The sequence below is a fragment of the Neofelis nebulosa genome, chromosome 15 (assembly GCF_028018385.1).
Source record: "Neofelis nebulosa isolate mNeoNeb1 chromosome 15, mNeoNeb1.pri, whole genome shotgun sequence".
Lineage (NCBI taxonomy): Eukaryota > Metazoa > Chordata > Mammalia > Carnivora > Felidae > Neofelis > Neofelis nebulosa.
In genome coordinates, this window is record NC_080796.1 from 25,139,167 (window position 1) to 25,154,386 (window position 15,220).

Consider the following 15,220-nt stretch of genomic DNA (forward strand, 5'->3'; position numbering starts at 1 on the left):
CCTTTGCTGATGTCTTCATATTCCAGCCAGAGTCGCCGCTGCACCTGCTTGTTTGGGTACCATATGGAACAGGACTCCTCAAAGCCGTAGATAGCTTCCTGGATGTAGTGGTTGCCAAACTGGTCCAACAGGGCCACAAAATCCCCACGAGACGTAGCTCCATCCAGGGAGTGGAGCGCATTGCTGAGGGCTACAGAGAAACATCACCCAAAAGTAAGAGTGAGGTCTCACAGGGTGGGGAGCATCTGGATTCCCAGGCCATTCAGCCTCAAAAGCAGAAGTACCTCTGTGGCCCAAAGTGATGCTGGAGAGCTAGCTGAAGTATCAGGTGAGCTTCTCCAGTTAGCTACATCAGACACTTTAGTCCCTAAATGAGTATCTTTTCAAGGCAGTTGGTTATGCTGTTAGCTTCATGCAGGCATTACATTGCCAAATCTAACGCCCTGCTTCAGTCAACCTTGGGTTTTCTTTTTCAAATCACAAGTCATGACATCAAATTAATTTAGTGAGCTCAAATAATAGCATTTAAAAAAAAAGAATAGCATAGTCTAAAATAGAAACACAAACACCAGCGAAGAACATTTCACATCGTAAGATGATGTACTGTCTCATGAAACTTCTTTTGTGCGTATGTGGGGGTGTGCATATGCACAAGGTCGCAGTGTAAAAAAATGTATTCTAACTGTGGGTAATGACCAAAAGAGTTTTTGGAGACAGAATATTGCCTTCAGACACAGACATTGGTAATGGGAAGATAATGGAAGAAGAGGAGTAAGGAAAGTCCCTAATACACTATTCATATTTATTTCAGAAAATCAAAAGTGTACAAACAGGGAAATCCCAAATGGAGGAAAGGATCTGTCCCTCCCCCCCCACCTCCTCCCCAGCCACATCTCCACAGATTCATTTTCCCTGTTTAGGAGAATTACACCTGTCAGAAAGAGAGCCCACAACAAATTTTCCAAACCCAATGCCTTCTGAACTTGGACAGCTTTAGTCTGACTTCCTCTGTACACACCTGTGTCCTAACAGGACAAGGCCAAGCCCGGCCCAGGCTCAAGACCCTTAGTGCGGAAGTCCACATCACCTGTGATGCCACCTGTGGCTTTGAAAGGCATGTGGCAACAGAGATGTCCCCCTGTTAACCCTTGATGTGCATAGCACCTGTGCTGGGTGCAAACTCAGCACGTGAACAGCCCAAATTCTCTACTGCTACATTTCCCGAGAAGGAAAAGTAGCTTAGTTCTTTCAAGGATTTTCTGTACCAGCAGAGTTTACTTCCGGAAGATTCCCCATCCCAATCCCTTCCTGCCAAGAACTCTTTCACGTTAAAATAAAGTTCTGGGCCCTCTTGTGTCCTATGGACATGTTCTACATCCTTAATGCAGTTTCTTTCCCTAGACGTAAAGCTTTACTTCCGTGAGGATATGGCTCATTTCCTCTTTATGCTTCTCTACCTGTCCCCTACCTTTTACGTCTCTCCTGTTGGCGCTAAGACTCTGCCTTTCTGTTGTTGACCCAAAGGTCTCTCCTTGTCTTGTCCTCCTGTGCCAACAATGTCATCTGGCTCCAGTTACCTTTCCACCCAACACAGAGAAACAAGACCCTATGGCATAAACTTCACATCTGGCATGTTCTTTAGGTAGCTTCGGAGAAAGAATGCGAGTAACGTTCTCCTGGTCCCAGGGGATGACGTGGAATGGAGGTGCGCACCTGTATTAAGGCCTTGTCTGTAGCAGTTTTCCCATCTGCAAATCACACATTCAAATAGCTTAAGTGCTAGGAAAAACTTGATTCAAAGCATTGACCGCTAAAGTGTAAAGAAACTTGTACGAGCACCTGTTGTTTTTTGGCTCAATTTGTCCTGAGTTTTGGAATTCACTACTCCTTAACTTATTAGCTAGCTCTCTCTGTTATCTATCATCTGTCTATCTTTTGCTCACCTGCTAGTATTTCGTGACCATAAAAGCTGTTTTCCATCCCCTCTCCCACATCCTCCTCTTTCTTGTTCCTTTGCCCTTATTTCTTTCATTGTCTGAAAACTCTAAGTCATGCTCTTTGCATGTGGACGGTTTTATTCTGTCAATTTCTACAAAGTCTGCTTCTGCACATCCTCTCTCTACACTGTATGACCCCAGGAAGAATGATAAAGTAGGTGTTTATCTTCAGCGGTTCCCACCTTGCCCTTCCCATCTCTTCTTCGGTCCATGATAAAATGTGCAATAATTTAATCTATACTTAGACAAGGATCTGATTCCAGGGGCTTGTCCTTAAGGGTGAATCTGAGTGAATAGGTTATGTATCTCGCTGAAGTGGCTACATTTTAGACTGCTTCTTCAACAATGGGATAAAAGGCTTGTGCCCTTGGAAAGAATTCTAAGCCCCAGGAGCCAGTGGGATGGACGGCTTGCTGTGGTGCTCACCCTGAGAGACGGCCACTTGGTTGAGTTTGATGTGGTACATCACAGACCGGACCTTCCAGTGCTGCAGCACAGGGTATCCAGACACCTCACTGAAGTTCACCATCCCTAGGGGTAGAGGAGACGCGGGCTCAGTGTGTGCAATTAATTCACAGGTCCCAAGTCTACTAGGTTAGCAGGTGTCATTGTGAGAGAATGAGAAAGCATTCTTTGATGGAGAGAATTTCTGGAATCACAGTGACAACAGCTATCATTTTCTGAACCCTTACTCTGTGGCAGACATTTTGCTAAGCACTCTGCATGTATAAAGTCACTTGATTGTCACCAGACAGGTGTTATTATCTGCGTTTTATAAATGCAGAAACTGAAGCTCAGAGAGGGTGTCTGCATAAGGGCCCTAGGCCACCAGCTAGAGCCAGGGTGGAGATCCAGATGTCTCTGAGGCAGGGTGGTGCTCTTAACCGTTCTTTTTTTTTTTTTTTAATGTTTATTTTTGAGAGAGAATGAGAAACGCAGAGTATGAGTGGGGGAGGGTCAGAGAGAGAAGGGGAGACACAGGATCCGAAGCAGGCTCCAGGCTCCGAGCTGTCAGCACAGAGCCCGACGCAGGGCTCGAACTCATGAACCGTGAGATCATGACCTGAGCCGACATCGGATGCCCAACCGACTGAGCCACCCAGGTGCCCCTGTTCTTAACCATTCTACTACAATATTCCCTGAGTAAATTTATATGAAACGCTAGGCTTACTGTAACACACCAGATTTTCACTCTCTTTAATAGCTGCAGTAATTGACTCAGCTCACGTACCTGATAACATTGATTTTTCTGTCCCATTTAACTGATTTGTGTTCAGTATTTAAGTTTTAATTACTCTGAAGCTGATAATGCTTATTTCTTCTTCACCAGGAGGGACAGGGTCAGCGTGACTAAGTCATTAAGGGGCAGGGTGGCCCTGTATTGAGTGCCATCTATGTGCCAGACAGTATGACAGACACTTTATTTGTGGTCTCCCTTTTTACCAATGGGAGAACTGAGGCTCTGAGAAGCCAAGGCACTTGTCCAAAGTCATTCTCAATAAGCACATCCTTGTAGGTGCTTAGAGAAGATAAAACAGGCTATTCTTGCTTGAGCACCTTGGAGAAGGAGGGGCACCCTATTTGAATTCCAGTCATTATGATAAATATAAAACTCTACAGAAACAAAATAATTATGCTGTAAGAAATTAAAAAAAAAACACCTTGCTAAGTTTAGAAAACCAATTTTAGCTTCATTTCTATGCCTAATATTTGCTGTGTGTGTAAGTTATAGGAATAAATATATATGTATATGCATATGTGATATGTGCATATACATATATGTACATAATGTACATATACATTTATGTACATATATGTATATGCATACCACATATGCATATACATATATGTACATAAATATAATGGCAATATGTATAGAAAATTTAGATAGACAGTGTGTTTTAATATAATGTGTATAAATGTAATGGCGATAACACATACGCAGTGAGTTACCCTACCATTTTGACCCATGCTTCCGTGAGGCGAAATCAACTAATTTAATACATAAACTGGATGAAGAGGGGGTGGGATTAATTAGCTGCTTGTCAACTCTGGTCAAATTAGCTGAGTGACTACCAAATTTCCATTTCTGTGTGAATCATACAAGAATAATTATTGGTGAGACAAAAAGAAAAAAAGGTCAGAAGGGGCACTTAATGAATCAGTCGCTTAAATTTCATGTCAGGCCATCAAAGATAAGTTCTTGAAACTAAAAGAAGGTCTTCCGTACTTTTTTTTCTTTCAAATGTTCTTCTTTCAGGGCATTAAGCTTGGTGACAACAGTCATACTTTGGCTTTTAACCTTTATGTTAATTTTATTTTTAGTTTTAGTTTTTAAAGTTTATTTATTTATTTTGAGAGAGTTAGAGACAGCATGAGCAGGGGAGGGGCAGAGAACGAGGGAGAGAGAGAGAATCTCAAGCAGGCTCCATTGCTGTCAGCGGGGCTCGAACCCACGAAGCCGTGAGATCATGACCTGAACTGAAACCAAGAGCTGGACGCTTAACCGACAGAGTCACTCGAGCACCACCCCCTTATGTTAATTTTAAAGGCATATAAATGAAATTCTAACTTTACAGGATTAACATCCCGGTCACATACCTCAAAGGCACATTTCAGTAGAGCACAAAACGTGCACTCTTTGTAGAACTATTGTACGTAACGCGCGTTCTCTAGTCACGTCAGCTCACTAGCTTGTGGTTATTTCAAAAAGACTATTAATAAAAAAGTGAGCAAGTCCAATCAATGAGGCCTTTTCAGTATATTGGAAAACATTCCCTTTAATGGAGCTGCTTCCTGATGGGAAAAGGAACAGGCAGGAAAAGCAGTTCTAACACTGGCCATGTTGCTAGAAGGGCCCCTGGCTGAGTTCCTCTCTGGCGACCCAGCTGGGGGATCTTTTGGTTGCTGGAGGTTTCATCTGTAAAGGCAGAGGCTTAGCAGAGGCGATCTATTGCTTCCTTTTCAATCCTGAGATTCCAACCAGCTGTGTGACTTTGGGCTGGGCAAATCCTAGGTTTCCACTCTCCTATCTGAAAAGTGGCGATAATGGTATTCACCTCGCCTGCTTTACAGGTGAGCTGCCAGAACCCAGTAAAGTTACGGGTATAAAGGTATGTTGGGATAAGATAAAGTATTATACCACACGTGGCTTCTATAATGTTGTCTTCTGCCTCATCACCCCTAATTGTATAAGCTTGACATTTCTTTATAGATGCTTTTATTATAAATTCCTAGGCTTTAGTTCAGAACAACAGAGGAAAGAAAATTACAGCAGGGATGTCAGGGGTTAGGAAGGGGTAACAGTGTCCCATATTCACTCAGGATGAGCCAAGTTCACTGTCACTTAGCTGTCACTTAGCTGCTGAACAACAATCCTACCGAGTGCATTTCGGCTCCACCATGATCAGGAGACAGTTACGGAACTGTCAGTGCTTGGGAGGTGTTATTTTGTGCCTGCATGTGGATAATATGTCCATTAGTTAGGAAGAAAGGGGTATTTTAAAGTATATGCTTTCTAGCCGGGTCATAGGATTCTTTCTCAGTGTGCCCTTGACATGCAGTCAGTTCTAGTTCTTTGTTTTATGTTATGTTATGTTATGTTATGTTATGTTATGTTATTTTATTTTTATTTTTATTATTTGGGACACATCTCTCAATGACTCTTTTTTTCAAACAAAATATCTGACTATGTTTTCTTTAGAAAGAACATACTTTCCCCTATCTATGCTTGAAAAAAGGAATGACTGAATTGATTTATGCACAATCAAGAAAGAAAGAAAGAAATGAAGAAAAGATGGAAGGAAGAAACAAGGAAGGAAGGAAGGGAGGAAGGGAGGGAGGAAGGAAGGGAGGGAGGAAGGAAGGAAGGGAGGGAGGAAGGAAGGACGGAAGGAAGGAAGGAAGGAAGGGAAGGAGGAAGGGAGGGAGGGAGGGAAGAAACAAGGAAGGAAGGAAGATTGGTTTCTCCTGTTATTTTATTTGAAATGTCAGGGAAATGTATTCTGCCCAGAAGTTTTAAAAGTCTATTTCCTTCAGATGAACCCGAAGAAGTTCCAAAAAGATCAGAGCTCTAAATCTTTACGCAGGTTTAATAATTATGGCACCCACTGGCCCATAAATGTAACCAGCAGCCTCCTCTCCCTCCTTGGTCTGCCTCTGGTTTCTTCTTTTTCTCAACTGAGAGACTCAAAATACAGACAGGCATTGGCCAGACCATATATAAAAATAGAACTCCGACCCCTAATCTGCAGCAAAAAGCTCAGGAAACCAAACTATTATCTACAGTAAGCACCCCAAGAAGCTAGTCTACTGTCTATAAATCAGACTTCTAGAAGTCAGACCACTATCTCTGTCAACCAGTCCAGGAAGCCAAACAATAAGCCCTGTAAAAAGTGGCCCAACATGACCAGGACTTGACTGATACCTGACAGCATTCCTATCTTTGCTGTTGCTCCCAATTTAGGTCCGACCTACGTGCCCCTAAACATCTACCTGGAATGCCTCACTCCCAGGTAGTTGGCCCACTCTCATACCAAAAGCGTCCAACCTGGGCACATCCGAGGCCCTCCCTTCTTTCCTCTGCAGCTTTCCTACTCCTCTGTCAGCCCTTCAGTCTTGGCCAAAATGCAAGTGACAGAGGCTAAGTCTCTTGCTATAGCAAGCTCTGAATAAACAGCCTTCACCTGTTTTAATTTGGCTGCTCTTCATTTATTTCCACACAACTTACAACACAAAAAAAGGCTGGCAAAGCTCAGGGTTCTCAACTCTTATTTTTTTTACTTTTTTAAATGTTTGCTTTATTTATTTTTGAAAGAGAGAGAGAGAGAGAAACAGAGCATGAGCAGGGGAGGGGCAGAGAGAGAGAAGGAGACACAGAACCTGAAGCAGGTTCCAGGCTCTGAGCTATCAGCACAGAGCCCGATGCGGAGCTCAAACTCATGAGCCGTGAGATCATGACCTGAGCCGAAGCTGGATGCTGAACTGACTGAGCCACCCATGTGTTCCGTGATGAAGAGGGAAGCATTCAGCAAGATAAAGCACAAAAATCAGTTATTTTCCAGTATGTTCTTCCAACCAATATTCTGAAAGATGGAAATGGTTATTAGGTGTAAAACGTTCTCTAGTTAAACAGGTTTGGGAATTGCTGGGTTAAGTGAGGCAGAAGGGATTTCATTGCTACAGGGCTTCTTGGGACCTGCTCTCTCTATGCTAAGGAGTTGCAAATTGCTGAGAGGTAGATACTATAGTCTTTCTAAACAATATTTCAAGGAAGAACCTATTTATAGTAGAGCACTGGTTTTTCATGAAAAAACACCACCATGCTTGTAAATGCTGATATTGAAGCTTCTGAAGATCACTTTAGCTCTAAAATCTTCTAAGCTTGTAGGTTTATGGGCATTATAACCTAAAATAGCACCTAGGGCAACATGATATGATATTCTCTATGTGACTCTCAGGAAAGATACAATTAAAATGTTACCAGAACTAGAAAGTTAATATAGGAGACATTTGGTCAAACGTCTCTTGAATTCTTCTAGTCATTCTGGGCTTTTAAAAAAGCAAGATTGAACCTTTGTGCAACAAATGTTAGACTTCACTCTCTCAAGGCCATGACAAGTGTAAATGATCTATATAGACATCCTTCTACTCCTTTTATGTCCACTATGCCAGACTAGGAGAGGCCCAAGGGTACAGAAGGGAAAGAAGTTTCTGTTGCGGATGAGGACTGGGCTTGGATCTGTTCCTCATTTCCACAGACGTAGAGTCGAACATGCTCTTCTGATATTTCTCAGATCTCTCCTCACTCCTCCAAAAATGCCTCAGGTGGTATCCAGGACTCCTCTCTGTCCTCCCAGCCTAGCGACTGAAGCAAAGTCCCCTCACCTCCACAATAAACTACTACGCATGAAGTCTCGGTGGACCTTTAAACAGGAGACAGGTTTCTTTGGTGTGGAACCTGTCCTGTTTCTGTGTGTCATTGTACCCCTCTCTTTCCGGGCATTTTACACACACACATGGGAAGTATTGCTCAGCAAGTGACACGGAAATGAGAAAACCGGACTGCCTACCACTAGACACGGAGCACCAGGAATATTCTACCCACCTTACAAATATGAATTTATTTACTCCTTGTATCCATTCCATAGGGAAGACATTTTTCTATTCATTTTCACAGGTAAAAATATCGAGGCACAGAGAAGGTAGGTAACTTGTCCGAGATCACACAGCCAGGGAAGGGTTGAGCCCAGCTGTCAGGCTCCAGAGCCTACGTTATTAATTGCTACGCAATGCTCCCTCAGACAGACCTACTTCTAATCTGGTTCAGGTCTAAAATAAAGTTTGGACCATAAGGTCATGAACTTGATATCTTGAAAAGGTTTGCCCTCAGCACAATCCATTCTTCCGAAGAGGGAAGAAAAAGGAGAGAAAGGTATTGGATGGGGGAGACACAGAACGAGGAAGTGAGAAGAATAATGGAGACTTGAGCACAGCAGCAGTGTAACTGAGCTCACATCCAGCTTTATAGCAAGTGATGCTGAGTTCCTGGTCGGCCGTCCCTTAGGGGTCCACTGGACTTTTGAAGTGTCTTCTTCAGTCCAGGATGTGTTAACAGGGTAGGCCTCCAGAGGCCCAAAATGGAGGAGCATTCCCTGAGGTTCCTGCCTCTTCCAATCAACCCATACTTTAGTTCCATAATGACCCCAGGGGAAGAATGCCAGCGGGCTCAAAACAGCATTGAGGGCCATCATCCCCAACTTAGGATGAGGCCCGTGAGCCCCCCAGAGACTGCACTGCCTCAAATCACACAGCTAGAAAGAAAGAGCTGTGACTCAAAGCCAGGGTCATTCGACAACAAAACTCTACCATTTTCTCCTCCCTCGTGCTGGTCCATAAGTACCTGCCAGGGAACCCAGAGGCCCCAGTGACAGATATCCTAGGCTATGGATCCACCTTCTCTCTGACTTCACTTTCTCGAATCCACCGAGACCTCTAAACCATTACATATGTGCTATGCCATTTGTTTTCAAAGCAACCCAATGAGACTCGCAGGGAAAAGTACTAACACTACCATTTTGCAGATGATTATATAAAAACATTGGCAATTTTACTGACAAATAATCCTACCAGTGTTTCAGGATTAAGTTCTTATTGTTTATTATGGAAATTACTCACTAGTTTCTCTTTTTTTAATTTTTTTAAACATTTTTTTTTATTTCTGAGAGACAGAGAGAGACAGAGTGCAAGCAGGGGAGGGGCAGAGAGAGGGAGACACAGAATCCGAAGCAGGCTCCAGGCTTTGAGCCATCAGCACAGAGCCCGATGCGGGGCTCGAGCTCACAGGACACGAAATCATGACCTGAGCTGAAGTCAGACACTCAACCAACTGGGCCACCCAGGTGCCCTGGCTGGTTTCAAAACCAAAATAAGTGAGGTCAAGAGTCTTGATTTTATGAAACCATCAGGAGCTGCCTGCTTTTTGCCAGTTGAGTGGGGCAGGACATACTCACCAGTCAGGAAGTCGGGGTCAGGGGTGGGCTCCGAGATTTCCTCCAGGCACTGATTCTCCAGGGGAACAGTGGCCACCACAAGACCATCTGGCAGTTGCTGGTCTAAACCCCGAGCAAAGTTGTTTTGCCTGGAAATAGAATAGATGGTCATTTCTGAGTGTTAAGGTGAATCCCACTTCTTGGTGGGCAATCTAGATCTCAACCCACAATAAAAAAATTCTTCCTAGACCAAAAGGCTTCCCTCCTCCTGAACCCCACTTGCTGGACATGCCTGGAATAGGACAGGGTGTGAGAGGTAGGGTGAGGGCCAGAACAGACGAGACATAAATCAGCTGAAAAGGTTATTCAGAAGATAGAGAACATTCTTCCCTTCCTCCCATCCCAGACCCTACCTCCTGATCCACACTCCCCAAGATCTGGGCATACACAGTCTTATTTCCAGACTACAGAGTAGACTCCAGCCACCGCAAGATTAGTTATGACATCTCACTGCTTGCCATTGGCAAATGAAGTCCCAGCCTAAAAGGGGAAAAGTCTACTGTCTGTAACAGAAAAAGCAACTGATTCCAAGAACTGGCTTGGGTATTTACTCTTGGTTTGCTCATAAGGGTCCAGGCCTAGGATGTTACCGATTACTGGTCCATATTATAACATTCTCCTCCTCCTCCTCCCCTTCATCATCATCATTGTCTCCTGGGAAGCATGGGCTCTGAGGAAGATGTATTCTAACAGCCTAAGACAGACTAGGAACAGGGGTCAAATGGAGAATCTCCAAGAAGTATTCTAAATCAATGTCTTCAAATATTTTGCTCTCAGGACCCCTTTGTAGTTTTAAAAGTAAATGAAGGCCCCACATAGCTTTTGTTTATTTGGATTTTATCTGTCAATATTTACCATATTAGAAATTGAAAGAGAAATTTTTGTAATATGTATTAATCCATCTAAAAATGAACATATTGTGAAAAATGATGAGGGGAGTGGCATTAGTTTATATTTTTTGCAAATTTCTTTTGCAGCTGGCTTCTCTCCTCCGCATGCAACTTACTGTAACGTACTGTTAGGGTTGAAGTGAATGAGGAAAATCCATTCTTTCTCTCTCTGTAGTTCGGAGAGGCAGGACCTTGTATAGCTCCTGAAAGGATCTCAGGGACCCTCAAGATCCTTGGGCCATACTTGAGGACTACTATTCTAGACTGACTCACACACTGATTCTTCCACTCAGAGCAAATCAGAACATGAGGATTCCCTCGTGGCTCCCATGGGAAATCTGCAGTCCTTGCCTGGGCAAGACAGAAATTTATTTAACACTTTTTTTCACCCTGAGGAAGCACGGTTCCCAGATTCTGGAAAGAGGAGAAGACCATGGGAGAGAACACAACCTGTCCTTTTAGGATGCCGTTCCCCTTGCTCTAAGATACAAAGCTTTATGCTGACTTTAAAGCTCTTCAAGGAAGAAGACCCACCAATGGCGCCGAATAATCAGTTCTATAGACATGAGAATCACCTGAATGTTCCTTTCAGCACTTGCCCAGCAGCGACTTCCTTGGAATGGTTGTTGTAACCAAAGAACATTTCCCCAAAGAGGGTCTGGTTCATGGGAAGCTCCCTGCTTTCCCCACAGTCACCGGCCTCTGGGCAGGTCTCCGCGATGAGCTGGCAAGAGCGTCCATCCACACCAAGCTTGTAATCCTCGATGCACCTACCGTGGTGGAAAACTCAAGATAAAAAGCTGTTCCATCAATGAGATACGCAGTCAACTCAACCCAACAGATTGGGAAGAAACACCTCTGGGAGAGTGCTGGGTGGTAAAGATTATGAGTCTCCCAGGTTCATTTTGGCCCCTTTAGAACTCAGGTTCTTAAGCCTACAAACCGAGTCTCCTTCCATTATGTGATCATACAGAAACTCTCACCTTTCCTCTGCAGACAAGTGCTTTCAGAGCTTCGGAATGCTTCTTTCTCTAAGTATATCCTCTCCCAAACAGATCAGGGGAAGAGTCACTGGCCATAAGCTTGTAAGCGGGTTACCACATTGAAATCTGAGCTATTCTAGAACCTTTCTCCAGAACCATCAGTGTGGCCAGACCCTGCATTTGTTTGGAGGGTAATTAGGCAGCAAAAGGAATGACACTAGGCTTAAGAAATTAATAACCTTCTCATCTGGTCCTGTGACAAGTCATCTAGGAAATTAGAAAGATCGATCATCTTCTGACTGTGTTCTGGGTGAATGTATCCAAACACAAGATCGTCCCATGTTAAACTCCCCCTCCATTCCGAGTAGCCTTCCTGAACTAAGTAGATGCTAGGGCACACTGTGTGAACACCTCCTTGGCATCCCTCCCCATTAAGCATGTACAGTTACTCTAACGGAAGAGCAGTACTGATGTTGGTAAATATGGCTCAGTGACCCAGCAGTCATTAATGGGACCTTATTTGTAGTTATACTGAGAAAAATGTAATTTGTTAGTTCAAGGACTACTTTGATAAACCCGTCATTTAAAAAGCAGATTAATTTAATGTGGGTTTCTCCTTAAAATATACCGGATTTAGAATTTATAGATGTTTGTGACATGAAAACACATCATTTATCACTATCTATGGTAATTTTCATAACAAGATAAAGACCTCTCTTCTATATGGAGGAACAAATAATCACAGTGTTAAGTGGTGAGAAGCGATGACGGTGCCCTTTACTGGGTGACCTTGGGTGAGTCGATTAAACTCTCTGAGCTTCAGTTTCTACATCTGTAAAAGGAGGGGGAAAGGCTGCTTTGCAGAGCTGTTGAGAAGATCAAGTGAGACAACGAACTTAAAGAACTTACAGTGTCCCCAGCAAACAGCAAATACTCATCAAATCCTGCTATCGCTATCATCAGCAGAGGGACGAATAAGGTCCGTGTTACCGCAACTTTAACGGTTCATATTCCGCATTTGCCATTTACAGACTTGTGTTAACTGGTATGAACTACAGCTCTTTAACTTTAAGTGCCTGTGATTTAGTCTTTACACAAAAGTGTGAAGTCTTGGAACTCTTTTGGCAGGCCATATACAGGGGCTTGGAGAGTGCTACATTCACACACGTACCAAATTCTGACTGAGATCAGAAAGAGATTCTACAGCTCCAGCCTACGTCTGGGACAAGACAGTGAAGTGGCTCCTTCCTGGAACCATAACTCACTGTTTCTGGAAAGAACCGTGAAGCCGGCCGATCCCCTCTCAGTCCCTCCTAAGTGTCCTGACAGCTCCCCCTTCCCCACTCGCCCCTCCTTCTTGGTGTTCATACATGTGTCCCACTGTAAACTCCTTTGAGGGCAGAGGCCAGTCACCTATTCTGCGGTCTCTCCTGTATCTAACACTTAACTAGGTTCTCTGCACAGACCAGATGCCCATATGTATGTTTACTAAATAATTTATGAAAGTATCTCTATTAATTGAAGTGGGCCAGCCGTACCCCACGACATTATAGAGACGTTGCAATTTAGAACAAGTTGCCACTTACAGAAGGGAATTTTACAAGAAACTGAAGGTAAAAAGTATCAATTGAAAAGAAACAAAACACAATGAAATACAATAAAATAACATTAGCACTCCACCCAATAATCCTGTCATGATTATTCAGCAGGCACTGGCTTTTAGCGACAAGCTAGCATAGCTTTATTATTATAAACATTGATTTTCATTGCAAGACTCTTAGATTATGAGATCCTTGAGGGCAAGAACCATATGTCATTCATCTGTGCTGCCCGGGAGCTGGCATGGTGTGTGGCATAAAGCATGCACCCTGCCTGACAGGGGGGGAAACAGGGGTGGGGAGGGGGAGAGGAGGGAGGGAAGGGAAGGAGTGGGGAGAGAGAAGGGAAGGAGGAAGGAAAGCGGAGGAAAGAACAGACAAGCAAACCATGAGTGTACAAGAATGGGCCAAATGGTTATTTACTTTATAAATATAACATGCAATGGTCTTTAAATATAATTCTAGTCAGTGGTATAAATGTAAATTTTGAGGGAACCACAGAATTAGAGAGAGAGAGAGAGAGAGAGAGAGCCTGGATTCTAATCCTGATCTTCCCGCTTACCAACTCCCAGTCTTGAGGAGCATCTTAACCTCACGGTGCATTGGTTTTCTCCTCTGTAAAATGGGGTGGCACTGCCTGCCCTGTTCCCTCACACATTTATCCTGGGAACAAATGAAATGAGGGCTCTTTGACTGCACCAAGGAACGACCAGGTCAGGGGGAGGGTGGCTGCATAAAACGCTGGGGCTTTGGGGCAGAGTTTAATCATGTTTCCACTCCTCCAAAGACTTCCCCCTCCCCTTCTCTGAGAATTAATTCGTTTTACACAATCTTTTCCAAGCTTTTGGGCCATGAAACCCTTGTGTCACAGAACACAGTTACCATAGTTGCGCAGAACAGTTTGGAAAATTCTGGGGTATGCTGGCAATGACTGCGGTCAGCTTCCTCTCCCACGGGGATGGGACTAGACTTTCCCTGAGGGTCCTCTCAACTCTTGACTTTTAAAGTGTTGCTCTTCCGGTCCTGCAGGCTCTTTCTTCAGAGCCTAAGGGCTGGCCTAGGGTGACCGGTTCATTTAGATTTACTTTCCTGGCTTTAACACTGACCATCCCGCATCCCAGCCTCACAGGCGGCTTGACTCACCCACAGAACATGAGGATGTTGTACAAGGTGGGGTCATCCGGGAAGGGCGCCATCTGCTGGAGACACAGCTGCTCACAGCCGCCATTGAAGCCATCTGAGCAGTCCACCCCAATGTGGCGGTCGTAGCAGCCAGAGCTGTCCTTCATGGGGCTCAGTCCGGACGGGCACTGGAACAGTCAAAAAAACATCCATGCAGGGAGGTGAATCAGGGGACTGAGTTCTCGGGGAACCAGAGTGTAACCACTCATGCCTATTCTTAGCACTCAGCCTTGAAACCATTAACATTGGCAAGTAATGCACGAATTTCCCACCGTGCTGGACTCCCATTAAAAGCAAGCGACCTTTTTGACATCTTGCTTCTTTTCTCTGGGCACAGATCACACACATTTGCATTAAAGCCAGTTCCTCTACACGGGCTAGAAGGGGACGTCACAGCAAGACAAGAGTGAGGTGTGCTGGCCTCCCAACTGGGTGGCAGTGGTGGGGCAGAACTGAACAGCAACAGCAGAGACTTCTTTGGACTAGTTGGACTAAGGGGAGAGAGTGCTACTGTCTGCACTTAGTATTAATAGGACTTTTTTTTTTTTTTAACATGCAAACATGTTGCCAACCAGATAGACGATGGTGTTGGAGAGAACGGGCAGAGCCAGGACTTCCAGCTGGAAGGAGGAAGTGGACTTTCTCCGTGACCCTGGAGGGAGATTTGACTGCTCTCCTGGAGGGAGTGGCCGGACCCACAACCCTCCCACCTCAAGGACGCCTGCGGAGGACGCGACACAAGGGCATCTGCTACATGAACACCCACGGGTGCTGTGCTTGGGTCTGGGCTTTGTCCCAGTGTCCTGGATGCTCTTATTGTGCAACGATTAGCTTCTCTGCATGGCTACGTCCTCAGTAAATTCCCCAGGAGTGCCAGCAAAGATAATCCAGGCGGAGATGTCAGCCAGAATCTGGGCAAGACAAAGGGGCTTGGTGAGCAGGGGGAGCCCTCTCACACACCAGGCCAGGTCTAACTCATCGGTCTTACTCATTCAGCTCTTGACACATCCCCTTGAAGTA

At 44.4% G+C, this 15,220-nt stretch overlaps 1 protein-coding gene across 6 annotated transcripts in view; it reads right to left on the reverse strand.

The window, feature by feature from the left end:
- Window positions 1–15,220, reverse strand: part of ASTN1 (astrotactin 1) — a 303,122-nt gene that overhangs the window by 69,384 nt on the left and 218,518 nt on the right. For 5 of the 6 annotated variants that reach the window (XM_058700150.1, XM_058700151.1, XM_058700148.1 and 2 more), the window contains 5 exons: window positions 14,162–14,328; window positions 11,013–11,207; window positions 9,509–9,636; window positions 2,424–2,528; window positions 2–190 (listed from right to left, as the gene is read on the reverse strand). In XM_058700150.1, coding sequence (XP_058556133.1) covers window positions 2–190; window positions 2,424–2,528; window positions 9,509–9,636; window positions 11,013–11,207; window positions 14,162–14,328 — 784 coding nt within the window. The remainder of the gene's footprint in view (window position 1; window positions 191–2,423; window positions 2,529–9,508; window positions 9,637–11,012; window positions 11,208–14,161; window positions 14,329–15,220) is intronic. The other variant, XM_058700154.1, reaches the window with a different exon arrangement.